This window comes from Myotis nattereri (genome assembly GCF_964212035.1).
Source record: "Myotis nattereri genome assembly, chromosome: X".
Taxonomy (NCBI): Eukaryota; Metazoa; Chordata; class Mammalia; order Chiroptera; family Vespertilionidae; genus Myotis; species Myotis nattereri.
In genome coordinates, this window is record NC_138078.1 from 48534163 (window position 1) to 48556485 (window position 22323).

General features: G+C 39.5%; 1 protein-coding gene across 1 annotated transcript in view; it reads right to left on the reverse strand.

Moving 5' to 3' along the window:
• The window catches only part of OPHN1 (oligophrenin 1), a 629793-nt gene that overhangs the window by 468428 nt on the left and 139042 nt on the right, over positions 1–22323 (reverse strand). Inside the window, exon 3 of the mRNA XM_081080828.1 lies at positions 12214–12309. Coding sequence (XP_080936954.1) covers positions 12214–12309 — 96 coding nt within the window. The remainder of the gene's footprint in view (positions 1–12213; positions 12310–22323) is intronic.

Genomic DNA, 22323 nt, shown 5'->3' on the forward strand with positions numbered 1-22323 from the left:
GGAGTTCATCACCACTAAACAAATGTTACAACAAATGTTACAGGGACTTCTCTAGTAGAAAAGAAAATATAAAAAATATGACAGTCCAATCAATGCCTCTCTGTCTCTGGATCTGTCCTTGTTCATCAGTTTATGTTGTTCATTATATTCCACAAATGAGTGAGATCATGTGGTATTTATCCTTCTCTGACTGGCTTATTTCACTTAGCAAAATGCTCTCCAGTTCCATCCATGCTGTTGCAAGTGGTAAGAATTCCTTCTTTTTTACAGCAGTGTAGTATTCCATTGTGTAGATGTACTACAGTTTTCTAATCCATTCATCTGTTGATGGGCACTTAGGCTGTTTCCAAATCTTAGCTATGGTAAATTGTGCTGCTATGAACATAGGGATGCATATATCCTTTCTGATTGGTGTTTCTGGGGCCTTAGAGGGAAGGTAGGGGAGGGTGGGGGTAAGGGCGAGAGATCAAAGGACTTAAATGCAAGCATATAGGCCTAACCAATGGACACGGACAACAGGGGGGTGGGGCATGAATGGGGGAATAGGGGATAACATGGGGATAAGGACACATATGTAATATCTTAAACAATAAAAAAATATATATTTATTTAAAAATATATGACAGGAAAATACAGAAAAGAAAAAATTCTAACTGACAAAGGCAAACACTGAGTAATAGATCAATCAATTAGAAAGCTAGGACAAATGTTAAAAGACAAAACTAAGAAGATCATATGTAATTACAACAATTAACAAAGGAATACAAACAAAAACACATTAACAAAGAAAGTAAAAAATATGGACAAAAACAGTGGCCTTAAATGAACATACATGCTAAAAGCCTCAACAAAATATTAGCAAATGGGATCCAGCAATACATTAAAAATATTATACACCACGATCCAGGGAGATTTATTCTGGTAATGCAAGGTTGGTTCAATATTAGTAAATTAATAAATATAATACAGCAGACAAACAAAATGGAGAATAAAAATCACACAATTATATCAATACATGCAGAAAAAGCATTCAACAAAATCCTGCACCCATTTATGATAAAAATTATCACAAAAGTGGGAATAGAAGAAACATACCTCAATGTAATAAAGGCCATATATGGCAAACCCACAGCAAACATCATACTCAATGGGCAAAAATGAAAAGTGTTCTTCTCTTAAAAACCATAAGATCACGAATAAGACAGGGATGTTCCCTGTCATCACTCTTATTTAACACTAGAGGCACAGTGCATGAAATTCATGTATGGGTAGGGTCCCTAGGACTAGCTGGCGATCAGAGACAATCTGTGGGGCAACTGGCGGGGTGATCAGGGAGCCCCCACTGGCACTCACCTTGGCTGGCCTGAAGCCTGTGAGCTGAGGGCAGCTTCTGCATTGAATATCTACCTTCGGTGGTCAGTGCTCAACATAGTGGCCAGTTGTTCTGCCGTTTGGTCGATTTGCATATTACGCTTTTATTATATAGGACTAGAGGCCCGTTACAGGAAGATTCTTGCAAGAATAGGGCTTCCAGCTGCTAGAGCGAAGCAGAAAGGGGAGCGAAACCCGCTGAGGCGGGCTTCCCTCCCACTCAGAGCCACTCCTGCTGGGTTTCCCCTCTAGCTCTCAGGCGCTGTGGCGGGTTTCCCCTCCCTCTCCCAGGTGCTTTGGCGGGTATCCCCTCCTGCTCCCAGGTGCAGTGGAGGGTTTCCCTTCCCACTCCCAGTCACTCCTGCTGGGTTTCCCCTCCTGCTCCCAGGCGCTCTTGCTTGGTTTCCCCTCCTACTCCCAAGCACTGTGGCGGGTTTCCTCTCAGCTCCCAGGCGCTCCTGCTGGGTTTCCCCTCCCACTCACAGGCGCTGTGGTGGGTTTCCCCTCCTGATCCCAGGCACTTTGGCGGGTTTCCTCTTCCGTTCCCAGGTGCTTTGGCGGGTTTCCCCTCCAGCTCCCAGGTGCTGTGGCGGGTTTCCCCTCCAGCTCCCAGGTGCTGTGGCGGGTTTCCCCTCCCGCTCCCAGCCACTCCTGCTGGGTTTCCCCTCCTGCTTACAGGTGCTCCTGCTGGGTTTCCCCTCCCACTCGCAGGCGCTGTGGTGGGTTTCCCCTCCTGCTTACACGCGCTTTGGCTGATTTCCCCTCCCGCTCCCAGGCGCTACCCCTTCCCCTCCAAGCCACTGCCCCTCCAGCTCGCAGCCGCTGTGGCTGGGCTTGCCCTCCCACCTCCTGCCTCCCACCTCTGCAGCCTTGGCTCCATTTCTGTCCTCGAGGCCTCTATTTAGCTCCCTTCTGTACCGCTTGGCCTCCATTTTATCCTCAGTCTTCCCTTGCAATTGGTATATGCAAATTAACGACCATCTTTTAGCTTCTATAATTGAAACATTGTATCTTATGGAGCTGTTGCTTCAGGAGTTCAGAGCTGGGCTGCGGCAGGCGGGGAATATTGGAGTCCTCCGTCACTGGAGCAAGCAAGATTCATGTTCCGCTTCAGCTGCCTGGCTGCCGGCTGCCATCTTGGCTGCAGTTAATTTGCATATCTCATTGATTAGCCAATGGGAAGGGTAGCGGGGGTACTGCTAATTACCATGTCTCTCTATTATTAGATAGGATAGTACTGGAAGTTCTAGCCACAATAATTGGACAAGAAGAAGAAATAAAAGACATCTAAATTGGAAATGAAGAAGTAAAACTGTCATTATTTGATGATGACATGATATTGCAGATAGAGAACCCTACAGATTCCACCAAAATGTACTAGAACTGATTAATAAATTCAGTAAAGTAGCAGGATACTTTATAAACAAATATCCAGAAATCAGTTGCGTTTTTATACACCAATAATGAATTCTCACAAAGAAAAACTAAGAAGCCGAAACCAGTTTGGCTCAGTGGATGGAGCATCGGCCTGCGGACTGAAAGGTCCTGGGTTTGATTCCGGTCAAGGGCATGTACCTGGGTTGCGGGCACATCCCCAGTGGGAGATGTGCAGGAGGCAGCTGATCGATGTTTCTCTCTCATCGATGTTTCTAACTCTCTATCTCTCTCCCTTCCTCTCTGTAAAAAATCAATAAAATATATTTTTTAAAAAAAGAAAAAGAAAGACTAAGAAAACAATCCCATTCACAGTTGCTTCAAAAAATGTAAAATACTTAGGAATAAATTTAACCAAGGATATAAAAGACCTGTACGCAGAAAATTATGACACTGAAGGAAGAAACTGAAGAAGACACAAATAATTGGAAGCATATACTGTGTTCATGGATAGGAAGAATTAACATCATTTAAATGTTCATACAACCAAAAACACTCTATAGATTCCAAACAATTACTATCAAAATGCCAATGGCTGGCATGGCTAAATGGTTAGAGTGTTGTCCCATGCAGCAAAGGGTCACAGGTTTGATTCCCAGTCCAGGGCACATACCTGGATTAGAGATTAGATCCCCAGGCCTGGCCATGTGCAAGAGGAAAACAATTGATGTTTCTCTCACATTGATGCTTCTCTTTCTCTCTCTCTCCCTCCCTCCCCATCCCTTTCATACTCTCTAAAAATCAACAGAAAATATTATCATTGGTGGAGGATTAACAAAAAATACCAATGGCCTATTTCATAGAACTACAACAAATATTCCAAATACTTATATGGAACAACAAATGACCCCAAATAGCCATAGCAATCTTGAGAAAGAATAGCAAAGTTGGATGAATCATGCACCTTAATATCAAACTATACTACAAGGACATATTAATCAAAATAGCTTGGCCCTAGCCAGTTCTGCTAGATGGATAGTGTTGGCCTGCAGACTTAAGAATCCTGGGTTCGATTCTGGTAAAGGACATGTACCTTGGTTGCAGGCTCAATCCCCAACCCTGAGTGGGACACCTGTGGGAAGCAACAAATTGATGTGTGTCTCTCAAATCAATGTTTCTCTCTGTCTCTCCCTCTCCCTTCCACTCTCTAAAATTCAATGGAATAAACATTCTCAGGTGAGGATTAACAAAACAATACAAAACAAAACAAAAAAAGCTTGGTACTGGCATAAAAACAGACATATAGATCAATGGAACAGAATAGAGAGCCCAGAAATAAATACACACTTTTATGGTCAATTAATATTTGACAAAGGATGCAAGAACATATAATAGGAAAAGATAGTCTATTCAACAAGTGGTATTGGGAAAATTGGACAGAAACATGCAAAAAAAGAAAAACTAGACCACCTTCTTATACCATACAAAATAATAAATTCAAAATGGATTGAAGACTTAAATTTTAGACTTGAAACCATAAACATCCTAGAAGAAAACATAGGAAGAAAAATCTCAGACATTTCTCATAGCAATTTTTTTCTGATGCATCTCCTCAGGCAAGGAAAACAAAAGAAAAAAAATGTGACTACATCAAACTAAAAAGGTTTTGCACAGCTAAGGAAACATTCAACCAAATGAAAAGACAGCCCACTGAATGGGAGAACATATTTGCCAATGATACATCTGATAAGGGGTTAATCTCCAAACTATATAAAGAACTCAACATCAAAAAACAAACAATTCAAATGAAAATTGGGCAAGTGACTTGAATAGACACTTCTCCAAAGAGGACATACAGATGGCCAATAGACATATGAAAAATGCTCAAGGTCGCTAATCATTGGAGAGGTGCAAATTAAAACCACAATGAGGTATCACCTCACACCTGTCAGAATGGCTATCATCAATAAATCAACAAAGGACAAGTGTTGGAAAAGATATGGAGAAAAAGGGAATCCTCCTGCACTGTTGGTGTGAATGCAGTCTGGTACAGCCACTGTCAGAAGCAGTATGGAATTACCTAAAAAAATTAAAAACAGAACTGCCTTATGACCCAGCAATTCCACTTCTGGGACTATATCTGGAGAAACACAAAATTTGAAAGAATATATGCATCCCTATGTTCACTGAACTATAATTTACAAACAATAACCACGATTTTGAAGCAACCCAAGTGTTCATCAATAGATGAGTACCTAAAACAGCTGTGGTACATTTACACAATGACATACTACCCCTCTGTAAAAAAGAAGGAAATCTTACCTTTTGAGACAACATGGATGGGCCTGGAGAGTATTATGCTAAGTGAAATAAGCCAGTCAGAGGAAGGTAAGTACCGTACGACTTCACTTATATATGGAAGGCAATGAACAAAATAAATTAACAAAATATAAACATACTCATAGATACAGAGAACAGACAGACAGCTGTCAGAGGGGATGGGGATGGGGGGGGGGGGATTAAGCAAGGAGAGAAAAAACTCATAGATACAGACAAAAGTAGGTGTTTACCAGAGGGAATGGGGAGTGGGGGAGGTAGAAGAGGGTAAAATAAGGATAAATACTGATGGAAGGAGACTTGATTTTGGGTGGTCAACACCCAATACAATACTTGGTTTTGTATTAAAGAATTATACCTCTGAAATGATATAATTTTATTAACCTGTGTCACCCCAATAAATTCAATAAAAATTAAAAATAAATAAGTAAAAATAAAACAGCAAAATAAATAAACAAAATAAAAAAATTAAAGATACAGAGGATAAATTGATGGTCACCAGATGTGAGGGGCACAGTGGGAATGGGTGAAAAAGGTGAAAGATATAAATAAGTAAAAAACTGTCAGTTATTAAAAAAAAAAAAGCTACAGGGCTGTAAAGCAGACAATAGGGAATATGGTCAATAATACTGTACTATGTATAGTGTCAGATGGGTACCAGACTTATAGGGAACTCACTCTGTAAGGTATATAAATGTCTATTCACTACATTGTATACAAATTAATATAATATTGTATGTAAACTGTAATTGAAAAATAATATTTAAAATAGTAATAATAATAATACATTTTTATATTTTAACTCTGGAGTTCACAAAGATAACTGTTACAGCCGAAACCGGTTTGGCTCAGTGGATAGAGCGTCGGCCTGCGGACTGAAAGGTCCCAGGTTCGATTCCGGTCAAGGGCATGTACCTGGGTTGCGGGCACATCCCCTGTAGGAGATGTGCAGGAGGCGGCTGATCGATGTTTCTCTCCCATCGATGTTTCTAACTCTCTATCTCTCTCCCTTCCTCTCTATATAAAATCAATAAAATATATTAAAAAAAAAAAGATAATTGTTACTAACCTGTTTCAGTAACATTAGATTATTCACAATAGTTCTGTGGTTCAATGTTCGAATATTACAAATGGTTTACACCAGTGGTCGGCAAACCGCGACTCGCGAGCCACATGCGGCTCTTTGGCCCTTTAAGTGTGGCTCTTCCACAAAATACCACGTGCAGGCGCACAGGTACAGTGTGATTGAAACCTCGTTGCCCATTCGCAGAAGTCGGTTTTCAGCCTGGGCGAGTCTATTTTGAAGAAGTGGCATTAGAAGAAGTGGGGGGTGTCTATAGGGTCAGTCTGGAGACTGGGTGACTGGGCGACTGGTGACGCACCACAGGCGGGCCGCGGGATACGCAGTGTGGGGTAAGTACATTGTTTTGAGGTACATTCACTGAGGTCGACCCCTTCCAACTCTCCCATCCACACTCGTCTATCTGAAACAAGTATACAAGACGAGTGTGGATGGGAGAGTTGGAAGGGGTCGACCTCAGCGAACATACCTCAATCAGATTGAGGACATTTTTAGCAAAGGCCAGCTTAGGAGTACCCTAATTAAATTAATACTAATGTACCTACCTATATAGTTTAAGTTTAAAAAATTTGGCTGTCAAAAGAAATTTCAATCGTTGTACTGTTGATATTTGGCTCTGTTGACTAATGAGTTTGCCGACCACTGGTTTACACTGTCTTTAACTCAGTGGTTGCCAAACCTTTTCTTAAATGGCCAGAAGGCAAATATTTTAGGCTTTGTAAGCTATCCTGTCTCTACCATTACTATTTAATATTACTGTTGTACTGGAAAGGCACCCATGGGCAATACTTAAATAAATAGGTGTGATTTGTTAAAACAAATTTTTATTTATTGTGCATTTTAAAAAAAATACACAAAAAACGTAGATGGCAAGATTTGGTCCAAGGGCCATAGTTTGCTGACACTACCTTAACTTCATAACAATTAAAACAACATTCTTTTTCATTCCACTGTTCAGTCTCCTCTTTGTAACATCCTTGAGACAGATATTGATAACATTTTTAAGAAGACAAGGCTAAGGCTTGTAGAAAGAAACACAGGAAATACCTTGACCAAGATCACACAGTTCATAGTGCAAGTTATTAAATTCATTTGCCAAGGGAAATGCAAAATGTCCTGTTGCCTGAAAAGGTGTACATATATAAATGCTAATGTTAAACTTTCTGAGGAATTTGTTCCTTAGAAGACTATTTCTGTAAATCATTTTGGAAAATAAACCAAAAAACAGTCTTAATTTATTCATTACAAAAATATATTTTTCATGTATAAAATTCTTTAAAGAAAAATTCCCAGAGACGAAGATGGTGATATAGGCCGATGCGTCCCAGGTCCTGTCCTGGAGCAAATGGAGTAATCAGCTGAAACTAATAACACCCACCACGAATTAGCGAAATTGCTCAGCTGGTGAGACGGTTTGCAGCCCGGAAGGGCAGAACTCCCATGGAAAGGTAAAAAAAACAGGGATTTGGGCAGGAAAGTTTGCCAGACCTCTGAGCCCAGAGGGTCGGAGGGAGACCGCGTGGCAGACAGCCGCGCCCCTTGGGACAGGCACAGCCCCTGACTGGGGAAAGGAGATCCACGGGATTCCTGGCACCGCCGGGGGATTTGAGAGCTGGGATCTGTGATCACGGAGGACTGAGCCTAAAGGGGGCGGCCTGAAGAGCTGACCAGACCATGCAGTGCAGGTAAGAGAAGAGCTTACAGAAACCAAGCCTTCCCCGTTTCCGCGGCCAGCATTTGTTTGTTTGTTTTCACTGAATCCTGTTCATAAGACATTTCGGATACAGACACTCACCTGGGCTGAAAAGAGGGAGAGGGTGCGGAGGAGTGGAATCTGGGGAGAGTCTGAGGAGAGAAGGGGGGCCGGGAGAGGTGGCAGCAAATTGAGTGCTGAGACACCCCTGAGCCCAGGACTGGGGCAGCCATTCTCTCCAGAGAGTGAGACTCCTCCCCCCAGCCCCCAGGCAAGGAGCACAGCCACACCCAGATTCCACCCTGAACGAGATCAAGGATTAAAATAATCTGATCAGTCCCTGGGAGTTAACAGGGTCTGGCCTATAGAGGGATTTTCAATCCCAGCAACAACACAGAGTGGGTAACTATTAAGGAACCAGCTCTGAATAGTTGACCTCTCCAAATCAGTTAAGTCCTCTAGACAAACAATCAGCAAAGATACAGCAATCCTAAATGACTCACTAGATCAGATGGACTTAATAGACATCTTCAGAACACTTCACCCCAATGCCACGGAATATACATTCTCCTCAAGTGCTCATAACACATATTCAAAAATAGACCATATATTGGGTCACAAGCAAAGTATCCCCAAATTCAAGAAGATTGAAATCATAAAAAGCGTCTTCGCAGACCACAATGGCATAATATTAGAAATAAACTACAATAAAAACAACCCAAAATACTCAAACACCTGGAAGCTGAATAGCATGCTATTAAATATTGATTGGGTTACCAATGCAATCAAAGAAGAAATTAAAAACATCCTGGAAACTAATGACAATGAAAACACAACAATCCAAAACCTATGGGACACAATGAAAGCAGTCCCGAGAGGGAAGTTTATAGCTCTACAGGCCTATCTCAAAAAAACAAGAAAAAAATGGTAGTAAATCATCTAACTCTACAACTCAAAGAATTAGAAAGACAGCAACAAGAAAAGCCCAGAGTGAGCAGAAGGAAGGAGATAATAAAGATTAGAGCAGAAATAAATGATATAGAGACCAAAAAAACAATACAGAAAATCAATGAAACCAAGAGCTGGTTCTTTGAAAGGATAAACAAGATTGATGAACCTCTAGCCAGGCTCACCAAGAAGCAAAGAGAGAGGACCCAAATAAACAAAATCAGAAACGATAGAGGCGAAATAACAACAGACCCCACAGAAATACAAATGATTGTTAAAAAATACTATGGACAGCTCTACTCCAACAAACTAGACAACCTGGAGGAAATGCACATATTCCTAGAAAAATACAACATTCCAAAACTCAATCAGGAAGAATCTAAAAATATCAACAGGCCAATAACTATGGAAGAAATTGAAGCAGTCATCAAAAAGCTTCCAGCAAACAAAAGCCCAGGACCAGACGGCTTCACAGGGGAGTTTTACCAAACATTCAAGGAAGAACTAAAACCTATCCTCCTCAGACTACTACAAAAAATTCAGGAGGAAGGAACACTTCCAAGCTCATTCTATGAAGCCAGCATCACCCTAATACCCAAACCAGGTAAAGACAACACAATGAAAGAGAATTACAGGTCAATATCCCTCATGAACATAGATGCCAAAATCCTCAACAAAATCTTAGCAAATTGGATCCAACAGTACATCAGAAAGATCATAAACCATGACCAAGTAGGATTTATCCCAGGGATGCAAGGATGGTACAATATCTGCAAATCAATAAACGTGATACATCACATAAACAAATTGAAAGAAAAAAACCACATGGTCATATCAATTGATGCAGAAAAAGCATTTGACAAAATTCAACACTCATTTTTGATAAAAACTCTCAGTAAGGCGGGAGTAGAAGGATCATACCTCAACATAATAAAAGCCATATATGACAGGCCCACAGCCAACATCATACTCAATGGACAAAAACTAACACCATTTCCCCTAAGAACAGGAACAAGACAGGGATGCCCCCTCTCACCACTCCTTTTCAACATAGTACTGGAAGTGTTAGCCATTGCAATTAGGCAAGAAGAAGAAATAAAAGGCATCCAAATTGGAAAAGAGGAAGTAAAACTGTCCTTATTTGCAGATGACATGATATTATACATACAAAACCCTACAGACTCCATGAAAAAGCTACTAGACTTAATATATGAATTTGGCAATGTAGCAGGATACAAAATTAACCCCAAGAAATCTGAGGCATTTCTATACACCAATAGTGAACTATCAGAAAGAGAGATTATAAAAACAATCCCATTTAACATCGCACCAAAAAAATTAAGCTACCTAGGAATAAACTTAACTAAAGAGGTAAAAGACCTCTACTCAGAAAACTACAGGACGTTGAAAAAAGATATAGAGGAAGACATAAACAGATGGAAGAACATACCGTGTTCATGGATTGGTAGAATCAACATCATTAAAATGTCCATACTACCCAAAGCAATCTATAAATTCAACGCACTTCCCATTAAAATACCAACGGCATACTTCAGAGATCTAGAACGAACTCTCCAAAAATTCATCTGGAATAAAAAAGACCCCGAATAGCTGCAGCAATCCTGAAAAAGACCAAAGTAGGTGGGATCTCAATACCAGATATCAAGATGTATTACAAAGCCACTGTTCTCAAAACTGCCTGGTACTGGCACAAGAATAGGCATATAGATCAATGGAATAGAATAGAGAGCCCAGAAATCGGCCTGAACCAATATGCTCAATTAATATTTGACAAAGGAGGCAAGAACATACAATGGAGCCAAGATAGTCTCTTCAATAAATGGTGTTGGGAAAATTGGACAGATATATGCAAGAAAATGAAACTAGACCACCAACTTACACCATACACAAAAATAAACTCAAAATGGATAAAGGACTTAAATGTATGACAGGAAAGGATAAAAATTCTAGAAGAATCCAAAGGCAACAAAATCTCAGACATATGCCAAAGCTATTTTTTCACTGATACAGCTCCTAGGGCACTTGAAACTAAAGAGAAAATGAACAAATGGGACTACATCAAAATAAAAAGCTTCTGCACAGCAAAAGAAACCATCAACAAAACAACGAGTAAACCCACTGTGTGGGAAAACATATTTGCCAATGTCATATCTGATAAGGGCCTAATCTCCAAAATTTATAGGGAACTCATACAACTTAACAAAAGGAAGAGAAACAATGCAATCAAAAAATGGGCAAAGGACCTAAATAGACACCTCTCAAAAGAGGACATTCAGAAAGCCAAGAGACATATGAAAACATGCTCAAAGTCACTAATCATCCTAGAGATGCAAATCTAAACAACAATGAGGTACCATCTCACACCTGTCAGACTGGCTATCATCAACAAATCAACAAACGACAAGTGCTGGAGAGGATGTGGAGAAAAAGGAACACTTGTGCACTGCTGGTGGGAATGCAGACTGGTGCAGCCACTATGGAAGACAGTATGGAGTTTCCTCAAAAAACTGAAAATGGAACTCCCATTTGACCCTGTGATCCCTCTTCTAGGAATATATCCCAAGAAACCAGAAACACCAATCAGAAAGGATATATGCACCCCTATGTTCATAGCAGCACAATTCACCATAGCTAAGATCTGGAAACAGCCTAAGTGCCCATCAGTAGATGAATGGATTAGAAAGCTGTGGTACATCTACACGATGGAATACTATGCTGCTGTAAAAAGGAAGGAACTCTTACAATTTGCAACAGCATGGATGGAACTGGAGAGCATTATGCTAAGTGAAATAAGCCAGTCAATGAAGGAAAAATACCACATGATCTCACTCATTCATGGATAATAGAGACCATTATAAACTTTTGAACAATAATAGATACAGAGGCAGAGCTGCCTCAAAAAGATTGTCAAACTGCAGCGGGAAGGCCGGGGAGGGTTGGGGGACAGGAGGTAGGTGGGTAAGAGATCAACCAAAGGACTTGTATGCATGCATATAAGCATAACCAATGGACATAAGACACTGGGGGATAGGGGAGGCTAGGGGACTGTCTAGGGCGGGGGGGAAAAAATGGACACATATGTAATACCCTTTGTATTACTTTAAGCAGTAAAAAAAAAAAAAAAAGAAGAAGAAAAATTCCCTTTCATACTGACTGAGTAAAAGGCCTTAATGGAGGTTTTAAGGGGTATCTTTTGATTGCTCTTGGTGAGAAATACATGGGACTGGGAGGAAATGTTTCTTTCTCCTTCTTAAGCAGCCTCCCTGGAGCATGATACTTGACCACAGGGATAAAGATGCCCAGGTTCTCTGCATCCACAAACAAGGAGGATGAATGGTTTCAGACCAGCCTTGAGGCAGCAGGTGGCCTCTTGTAGCTGAAGACTTACCAATGTTAATCTCATCATCAGTCAGAGTGTCTCCAATAAAATCAAACTGAAAGGACTGCAGAGTCTGGGAAAATTTCTGAACAGCTGAGGAATAATCTGCAAAGAAAACAGGAGAAATGGTCAACACTGCTTTACTTTGACCAATATCCTCATCTCTATTAGGGAAAATAGGAGTAAAGCAAAGGGAAATGATTGCAGCAGGTAACAACTTACATTGAATGATGTTAAACAAACAAACAAACAAAAAAGATTGCACTATCTGTAGAAGATTTGAGCAACCAAAACCACACATTAAAGAGGGACAAGGGCAGGTTAGTGAAGTTCTTTTAAGTTATGGGACGTGTTTCATCTTCAATCCCTGTCCTCTTTGACCTGTTTGTTCTACTCAAAGCCCGTAAAAACTTAAGCATTTAGTCCTAACCAGTTTGGCTCAGTGGATAAAGCATTGGCCTGCGGAGTGAAGGATCACAGGTTCAATTCCGGTCAAGGGCATGTACCTTGGTTGCAGGCACATCCCATGAGCTCAAGGGCTCTTCCCATGACAACAGAGACAACATCTGGACGTTTTACATATTAACCAGATGACTTCCTGGGTTGAAATACAATCTGGTAGGGGAACAAGTTTGGCTTGCTCACTGAGTATTCACCAAAGGACCTAAAATAAGGGGCACTGAATGTAAAAACTGAAGGTGGTATGGCCAGACACATGTTTAGGCTTTTTTTTTCCTTTTGGTTAATAATTTAGAATTTTATTATGTAAAAGGTTAATGATGATATAAAATAAAATCACAATTAGGTACCCATTTGACAAATTATCTTTATTCAAATTTTTAAAATATCACCTCCACCAAGAGGTCCAGCCAGTTGCTACTGCAAGAGTGGTTCTTAGGATCATCATCACCTGGAAGCTCGGTGGAAATACACACTCCCAGGTCACACCCAGATCTGCTGAATCAGAATCTGCATTTTTATAGATTCCCTAGGGCCGTGGTCGGCAAACTGCAGCTCGTGAGCCACATGCGGCTCTTTGGCCCCTTGAGTGTGGCTTTTCCTAAGCCTTAGGAGTACCCTAATTAAGTTAATAACAATGTACCTACCTATATAGTTTAAGTTTAAAAAGTTTGGCTCTCAAAAGAAATTTCAGCCGTAACCGGTTTGGCTCAGTGCATAGAGCATCGGCCTGCGGACTGAAAGGTTCCAGGTTCGATTCCGGTCAAGGGCATGTACCTTGGTTGCAGGCACATCCCCAGTAGGGGGTGTGCAGGAGGCAGCTGATTGATGTTTCTCTCTCATAGATGTTTCTAGCTCTCTATCTCTCTCCCTTCCTCCCTGTAAAAAATCAATAAAATATATTTTAAAAAAAGGAAATTTCAATCGTTGCACTGTTGATATTTGGCTCTGTTGACTAATGAGTTTGCCGACCACTGCCCTAGGGGATTAGTGTGCTCTTCAAGTTTGAGGAGCACTGTTCTCACCAAAGTAACTCTTCTAGGAAAACTCAAGTTTGCTGGTTATTTATGGTTTCCTGTTCCTGTTTCTTCATTCACACCTTAGTTTCATTATCCTCTATCTTTACATCTATCAGATACACAGGCCTACTAAGAGTTTTTGCTCTCAGGCTAACAGAAAGTGAGACAATACAAACAATAGTATCTATTCCTTTCAATAAAAAGCTATCTCGGTTTAGCTATCATGATTAAACACAATAAAATGTGTTCAGGCATTTGGCTAGAACAGATTAACCTGTCAATAATTGTATTATCATCTTGTCTATGTCCCTTATTCAGAAATACTTATGTTCAGAGGCCTGACCCTTTGAACACACCATTGATGATGATCATGATGGTGATGATGATGATGATGATAATAATAAAGGTTTTACAGAGGTCAGGGACTGCAGACCTGGTTACCATGCCTTTTCAAATTTCCACAATTTAGAATCACATTTTCCACTTCAAATCTGGGCCTCATAAGTGTGAAAGGAACACACATACCCTGCCCTTCACATTTCATCAGCAAAGAGAACACAAAACTGGTTCCATGTCTCAAAAACAATCACTTTTCTCTGGCCTTCTTGGCCAGCAGCAAAAAAGGACAAGCCCAGAATTACCCATGTACTCTGTTTCACTCATGAAAATTGAATTATAATATTCATTATATTTCCCTCTCACACGTACCAGAATTTCTTAAATGTAATCGGAGCCAAACAACATACAGTTATTATGCATTTCTCTTTTAGAATTATCTGAGCATTTCATAAACCACAAATAATATGACTTTCAACATTTATAGTATAATGCATATAGTAAGGATAGAGTTACATTCATCCCCCCTTTTAATATGTACCATTTCTTTTTTAATGTTTTTAATGTTTCAATTATAGTTGAAATACATTATTATATTAGTTTCAAGTATAGAACCACTTCTCTTCTCCATACTTCAGGCCTTCAAAACACTACCTTACATATTCACAGAACCTGAAAAAGTTTATGAAAGTCTTTCTACAAACATTCTCATTTATTCTTCCCAACTATCCAAAGGTAGATATTACTGTCCTTACCTTATAAATAAACAAATAAGACAATGCAGATAAATCACACTGAGAAATATGAATAACTATAAATTAACTGCTCTTCATGGAAAAGTATTATTTATTCCGCCTCTGTACTTTGGAAAGTGTCAGGAAAGACTCATATATTTTAGATAAATGAGTTGGGTAAATTCTGGACTCCAAAGAATCAACTGATAACTTAGAAATGCTTGTCATGTACAGGACATTTATTTTCTTATCATTCTTATAATAAATGCATCATTCCAAGGCATGTAAACTAATCATTTTATCCTCCCAAATGCTTCCTTATCCCTGTCTACTAATCCACTATGCCACAATTTTTCATACTATATTTGAGGGTTCTCTCTCCATCACCTTCTAATTTAGTCATGTGTCTTTTATAATATTTTTCTTCTCCTTCTCCTTACTCATTCCAGATGACACTTTTTTAGGAAATTGAAAATCTCTGTGAATGAGGTAGACTATAAGAGGATTAATTGGTACAGTAATTAACTAATGTTATATAAATACCAATTTTCTTTCTACCCCTATACTTTTCTATGGAATCATACAGAATATACTTTTATGTCTAATGTATTTAGGTCTACAACATGTCTTAGAAATACACCTACATAAAAAAATAAAATAAAACAGAAGCTATTGGAACCAACATTGTAGGAGATGTGTAAAACAGTAAGAGGTTCACTGCAACCAACCAAAGAAAAATATATATTCAAAATGGCAGGAAAGATTTTTGGTGTTTTCACTAGCCCTTACTGCCCTCATGGCATAGTGGGGTCTTGGGTTTAAGCAAGTAGCAGTCTGTTTCCCAATTCCAGACCTCAAGCCATAGGAAGCAGAGCAGACTTTATTTACAAATTATTGTGTACATCTATTCTAACCTGTCTGGAAGTTCCTTAAAAGGCTGATCCAAGCTGGTCATCTCAGCCTCATATAGAATGTGAGGCAGGGGGTGAAATGGACACTGCTCATAAAAGATACAAGGTGACTACAAACCTACTATATTATCTTGCTAAGGGCTGTCATGCCAATGTGGCATAAATTGGGTGGCTTAAACAATAAAAATTAATTTTATCACAATTCTGGACACTAGAAGTCTGATATTAAGGTGTCAACAGAATTAGTATTTTCTAAGGCCTCTCTCCTTGGCTTATAAATGGCCATCTTCATTCTGTATCTTCTCATGGTCTTTCTACTGTGTGTGTCTCTGTCCTAATCTACTCTTCTTATAGAAAACCATACATGCACAGCTGGCGTGGCTCAGTAGTTGAGTGTTAACTTTTGAACCAGGAGGTCATGGTTCGATTACCCATCAGGGCACATGCTGGAGTTGCAGACTTGATCCCCAGTGTGGGGAATGCAGGAGGCAACCAATCAATGATTCTCTCTCATCGTTGATGTTTCTCTCTCTCTCTCCTTCTCCGTTCCTCTCTGAAATCAATAAAATATATATATATATATTTTTTAAAAGAAAACAAGTCATGTTGGATATGGGTACACCCATATGACCTCATTTACCTTAATTGCCACTTGTAAGGCCCTATCTCAAAATAGAGTTATAACATGAAGTTACTAGTAGTGGGATTAAGACTTCAACATATTAATTTTGAGGGACACAATTCAGCTGATAATAGCCAAGATTATGGGGGCAAGAGATAATCAGTGGAGACATATAATATATGATCTAAAGCACATAGGAGAAGATAGCGTGAGAATCTTTGGGAAATTATGACATTCAAGAGCAGCCAAATATATGGGAGAAATTTAGAAAGACATGTATATGCCAAGGAAAGATACATGCTCAAAAAAGAACCTTTTACCTCAGGCTGTTCCCTAGGCTCAGAGCCTAACTAAATGGTGGAGCACCCCAGCAAGCACAAAGCCAAACTGAAAAGACTAGAAAAAGAGGCTGGTTTGTCTTTTTTTTTTTCTTATGTACATTTTGTTTGCTTGTTTCTTTGTTTCATTGATCTCCTAGAATTCAAGGAAATCTCTGTCAAAACATGACCTGAAAACAGCTAAAAGAATGCTTTTCAGTGATCACACATGACAAGAAATAGTAATTGCAAAAATAGTTTGTAAATGTCTCAAAACAAATGAACTACAACAGCCTTTAAAAATCAAAATTTTTTTAAAATTTAAAAACAACAAACTATAGAAATGGGAGAATCTAATCTGATTTCCTGGGTTGCCACATTATAATAGTCAAATGCCCAATTTTCAACAGAAATTAAAATCACAAAGCATAAAAAGAAACAGGAAAACAAGTCTCATTCAAAGAAACAAAATAATTGACAGAAACCAGAAGACATTGAACTTAGTAGAAAAAGATTATAACAGTTGTCTTAAATATGCTCAAAAGCTAAGGAAAAACAGAAAAAAAGAACTAAATGGGATAAGGAAAACAATATTTCAATGAAATAAGAATGTTAACAAAGGTGAGAATCATAAAATGAAAACAAAAAGGATATTATATGTTAATAAAAGGGTCAATTTACCAAGAAGATATAAAATTATGAACATATATGCAGCAAATATCAGAGCCCTAAAATATATGATCAAAATTGGACAGGATTAAAGGGAGAAATAGATAGCTCTGCAATGATTTTTCTGATAATAGATAGAATCAGACATAAGTAAAAAAAAATAGAGTACTTAAAAACACGATAAACCAATTGGACATAAGTGACGTATAAAGAAGACCCCATGCCACAACAGAATGCATATTTTTTGAAGTGAACACTGAACATTCTCCAGGATAGACAGTGTATTAGGCCACAAAACAAAATTTAATAAGTTTTAAAGGGTTGAAGTCATACAAAATATCTTTGCTGATCAAAACGGAATGAAATTAGAGATTAATAATAGAAAGAACACTGGAAAACTCACAAATGTGTGGAAATTAAAAAGCACACTCTCAAACAACCAATGAGTCAAATAAGAAATCAAAGTAAATTAGAAAACACCTTCAGATAAATGAAAACAAATAAACAAAAAATACATGCCAGGCAGTGAAAAAGCAGTGCTAAGATGAAAATTTATAATTAAAAGTGAATACATTAAAAAAGAAAAAAAATACCTCAAATAAATAATCTAACTTTGTACATTAAGGAACCAGAGAAAGAAAAGAAATCTAAACCCAAAGACATCTGAATGAAGGAAATGAAGAACAGAAAACAATATAGAAAATTAACAAGATGAAAAGTTGTGAGGCTGGCCCTGACTGGTTTGGCTCAGTGGATAGAGCGTTGGCCTGTGGACTCAAGGGTCCCAGGTTCGATTCTGGTCACGGGCACCAAAAAAAAAAAAAGTTGCGAGGCTGTGTGGCTGAGGGTCTCCCTCCCTCCTTCCTGTAGGCTTTTCCCTTCCCAGTCTCTCTGATAGTAGGAGCTTTAGCAGCCTAACCAGGTGCCTGCTGCCCACTGCATCTGGGAGAATCTATGAAGCCCTTCCAGAGGTGGACTCTTTCCCAAAGGTCACAATGTTGGAACTTTTTCTTAAGGAGAGAAAAGTATTGGTAGGTTTAGGGTTTGGGGGAGAAACAAAATAGCATAGCCTAGAAAAAAAATTAGCAAAATTAACAAACCTTTAGCTAGACTGAATGAGAAAAAATAGAGAAGACTCAAATTACTCAAAACAGAAATGAAAGCGAGAACATTACTAGCAATTTTACAGAAATAAAAAGGATTATGGGAGAATACTATGAATACTACCAACTTAAATCACTTAAATGAAAAGGCATGAACGGAAGTGGGGTGGGGGGGACAATAGAGGGGATAGGACACATACGTAATAGCTTAATCAATAAAGAAAAAATTTTAAAAAAATGAAAAGGGGAAATTCCTAGAAATATACTAACTAAACTGAGCCATGAAGAAATAGAAAATCTGAATAGATTGAATCTGTTACCAAAAACCTCCCAACAAAGCAGAGCTCGATGAGATGATTTCACTATTCAATTTTACCAAACATTGAAAGAACACCAGTACTCAAGAGTGGGTAATACTTCCTAACTAATTGTATGAAGCAAACATTACTCAGATACCAAAGCTAGAAAAAAAAAAAGAGTACAAGAAAGAAAAACTACAGACAAATATCCTTTATAGATAGCAATGCAAAAATTCCCAAGAAAATAACAAACCGAATCGAGAAACATATTAAAAGGATCAAGTTACATAACTATGTGCAATTTGATCCCAGAATGTAAAAGTGGTTCAATATACAAAAATCAATCACTGTAATACCTTATATTAATAGAATGAAGGGGGAATCTCATGGTATCTCAACTGATGCAACAATTTTGATAAGATTGAACACTTTTTCATGATAAAAGAAAACACTCAATAAACTTGGACTAGAAGATAGCTTCCTGAATCTGATAAAGGCCATATATTAAAAACCCACAGCTAACATCATACTCAATGATAAAAATCTAAAATCTTGCCCAGCCGGTGTGGCTCAGTGGTTGAGCATTGACCTATGAACCAGGAGGTCATGGTTCAGTTCCCAGTCATGGCACATGCCCAGGTTGCAGTCTTGATCTCCAGTGTGGGGCATGCAGGAGGCAGCCGACCAATGATTCTCCTTTATCACTGATGTTTCTATCTCTCTCTCCCTCTCCCTTCCTCTCTTAAGTCAATAAAAATATATATTAAAAAAATCTTATCCCCAAAGGGAAAGAATAAAACAAGGATTCTCATTTTTGCCACTTCTATATAACATACATTTCAAAGTTCTACACAGAGCAATGAAGCAAGAAAAATAAATAAATTCAAATTGGAAAGGACAAAGTAAAATGATCTCTGTTCTCAGATGACATGATTGTATATGTAGAAATTACTAAATATTAACAAATATACTATTAGAGCTAATAAACTCAGCAAAGTCACAGGATTCTAAATCAACACACACACACACACACACACACACAGAGTTGTATTTCTATACACTAATAATAAACAATTTGAAAAGTAGATGATGAAAACAACTGCATTCCTAATACCTTTAAAAACAATAAATACTTCAGAATAAATTTAGCCAAAGAGGCAAAAGACATGTACAATAAAAACTACAAAACATTGATGAAAGAAATTAAAAAAAAAAAACACAAACATAAACGAATGGAAAGACATCCATGTTCATGGATTGAAAGACTTAATGCTAAGATGACAATACTACCTAAAATGACCTACAGAGCCCTAGCTGGTGTGGCTGAGTTGGTTGGGCATTGTCCCATGAACCAACAGCCAGGGCACATGCCTGGGTTGTGGACTCAATCTAGAGTACAGGGCATGCAGTGGGCAGCCAATCGATTTTATGCTCTCACATCAATGTTTTCTCTCTCTCTCTCTCTCTCTCTCTCTCTCTCTCTCTCTCCCTCTCTCTCTCTAAAAAAAAATTTAGAAAATAATAAAATAGATTCAAGGCAATTCCTATCAAAATCTCAATGATGTTTTATAAAGAAATAGAAAACTCCGTTCTAAAAAAAATAAATAGGAATTTCAGGGGAACCCGAATAGGCAAAACAATCCTAAAAAGGAAGAAAAAAGTTGTCCAACTAATAATTCCTGATTTCAAAACTTACTATAAAGTAACAGTAATCAAAATAGTGTGGAATTGGAATAAGAACAGTCATTTAGACCAATGGAACAGAATAGAGAACCAAGAAATGAACCCTACACAGATGGTCAATTGATTTTCAAAAATGGTGCTAAGACTACTAAGTGTGGAAAGGTATCATCAACAAATGGTCCTGAAAAAACTATATATCCACAGGTAGAAAAAAATGAAGTTGGACCTGTACTTTAGGCTATATAAAAAATTACCTTAAAATAGAATAAAGAAACACCCAGCCCCAGCAGATAGAGCCACAATCTGTGGATTGCTTATATCTCAAAACATGGTACTCAGGTCTGTTCAGAAACAGTGTCTGACACTGTCCTGCACTAGAAATTGGGAGTCATAGCAGATCAACCTAATACAACACAAACCCAAATAGGCAGCCAAAATGGGAAGACCATCCCCAAACGAAAGAGTAAGAGAATTCTCCAGAAGAGCTAAATGAAATGGAGATTAGAAATTTGTAAGACATAGAGTTCAGAATAATGATGTTAAAGATGCTCAACAGCATGAGTAAAGATAAAGTAACTAAGGAGAATGACATAGCACTAAGAAGAATACAGTGGGGAGAGAGAAAGATGGAGGATGGCAGGACGGAAGTGAGGGAGAGGATGTGAGTGAGTGAGTGAGTGAGGGGATGAAAGAAGAGTGTGTGGATGTGTGGTATGTGTGTGTGAGAGAGAGAGAGAGAGAGAGAGAGAAAGAAAGGAAGGAAGGAAGGAAGGAAGGAAGGAAGGAAGGAAGGAAGGAAGGAAGGAAGGAAGGAAGGAAGGAAGAGAGAGAGAGTGACAGTTAAATCCAGCAGGAACAGCAGGGGCTGGCAGACCAGGCTCTCTTGGACAGGGAGAAACTACCACCACTGTCGGCACTCCCCAGACTGCGGGACTCCGGCACGGAGCCTACTTCATCTTAAAGGGGAGAGCGGCCTCTTCTAGGAACTCATCAGCACCACCACCCAGATAGGTGTTGGACACTGCCCATGACCCAGCAGCCACTCCAACAAAATCCTGCTGCCCCACCCGCAGACCTGCAGACCCTGGGACCTCCACCTCCAAAGGTGCACCGCTCCCACAGCAGTAAGTGCAACTTCCCCCCTTCCCAGCAGCATACCTCAGGATACCACATTCGCATTTCCAACATTCACCCATTTCCAGTGCTCAGACTTCCAGAGCACTCCACTACAAAGGAAGCTTTTGGGAGCTACTGTGACCCCCGCTGTGTGTTATTTTTGTACAGAAACAGGTGCGCTGCCCCACAGTAGAAATTCTGAATTCCCTCTTCCTGAATAACTGCCCACAAACAACCCAGCTGCGCAACTTCAGCACCAGTGCCCCTCAGAGTGCGTCAGAGCTCTGCGAAGGCAAAGGCACTGCTACAGTCACACATTTGCAAGGAGAAGGCCCCCTGAGACCATCTATCCACAGGGTGGTTTGGGGAGCTACAATGAGTCCTGGCTGGGTGTGATCTTGGACAAACAGGGATGCACTCCTCCAGCAGTAGAAATTCTGAATTCACTCATCCTAGACACCTGTCCACAGATGCCTTGATTATGTGGCTTCAGTGCCAGAGCCCTTCAGAGTGCTTCATTGCACTGCCACTCTGGTGAACGCACGGGGGGTGCCCCTGTGAGCTGTCACTGGGAGCGTGCACCTATCCACCACAGGTGCAGCAGCAAAAACTGAGTCTTCCCACCCCACACCTGCAGAACTCTGGACACTAGAGGCACACACTTTGCCAGCACGTGGGCCTCCCAAGCCAACCCCTCCACAGGAAGCTCTTGGGAGCTGGTGTGAACCCTGTTGGGCATGCACTTCTACAAACAGGGACACACTGCTGAGCTGTAGAAATGCTGAATTCCCTCTTCTGGGATAACTGACCACACACACCACAATCCCGCGACTTCAGCACCAGGGGCCTTC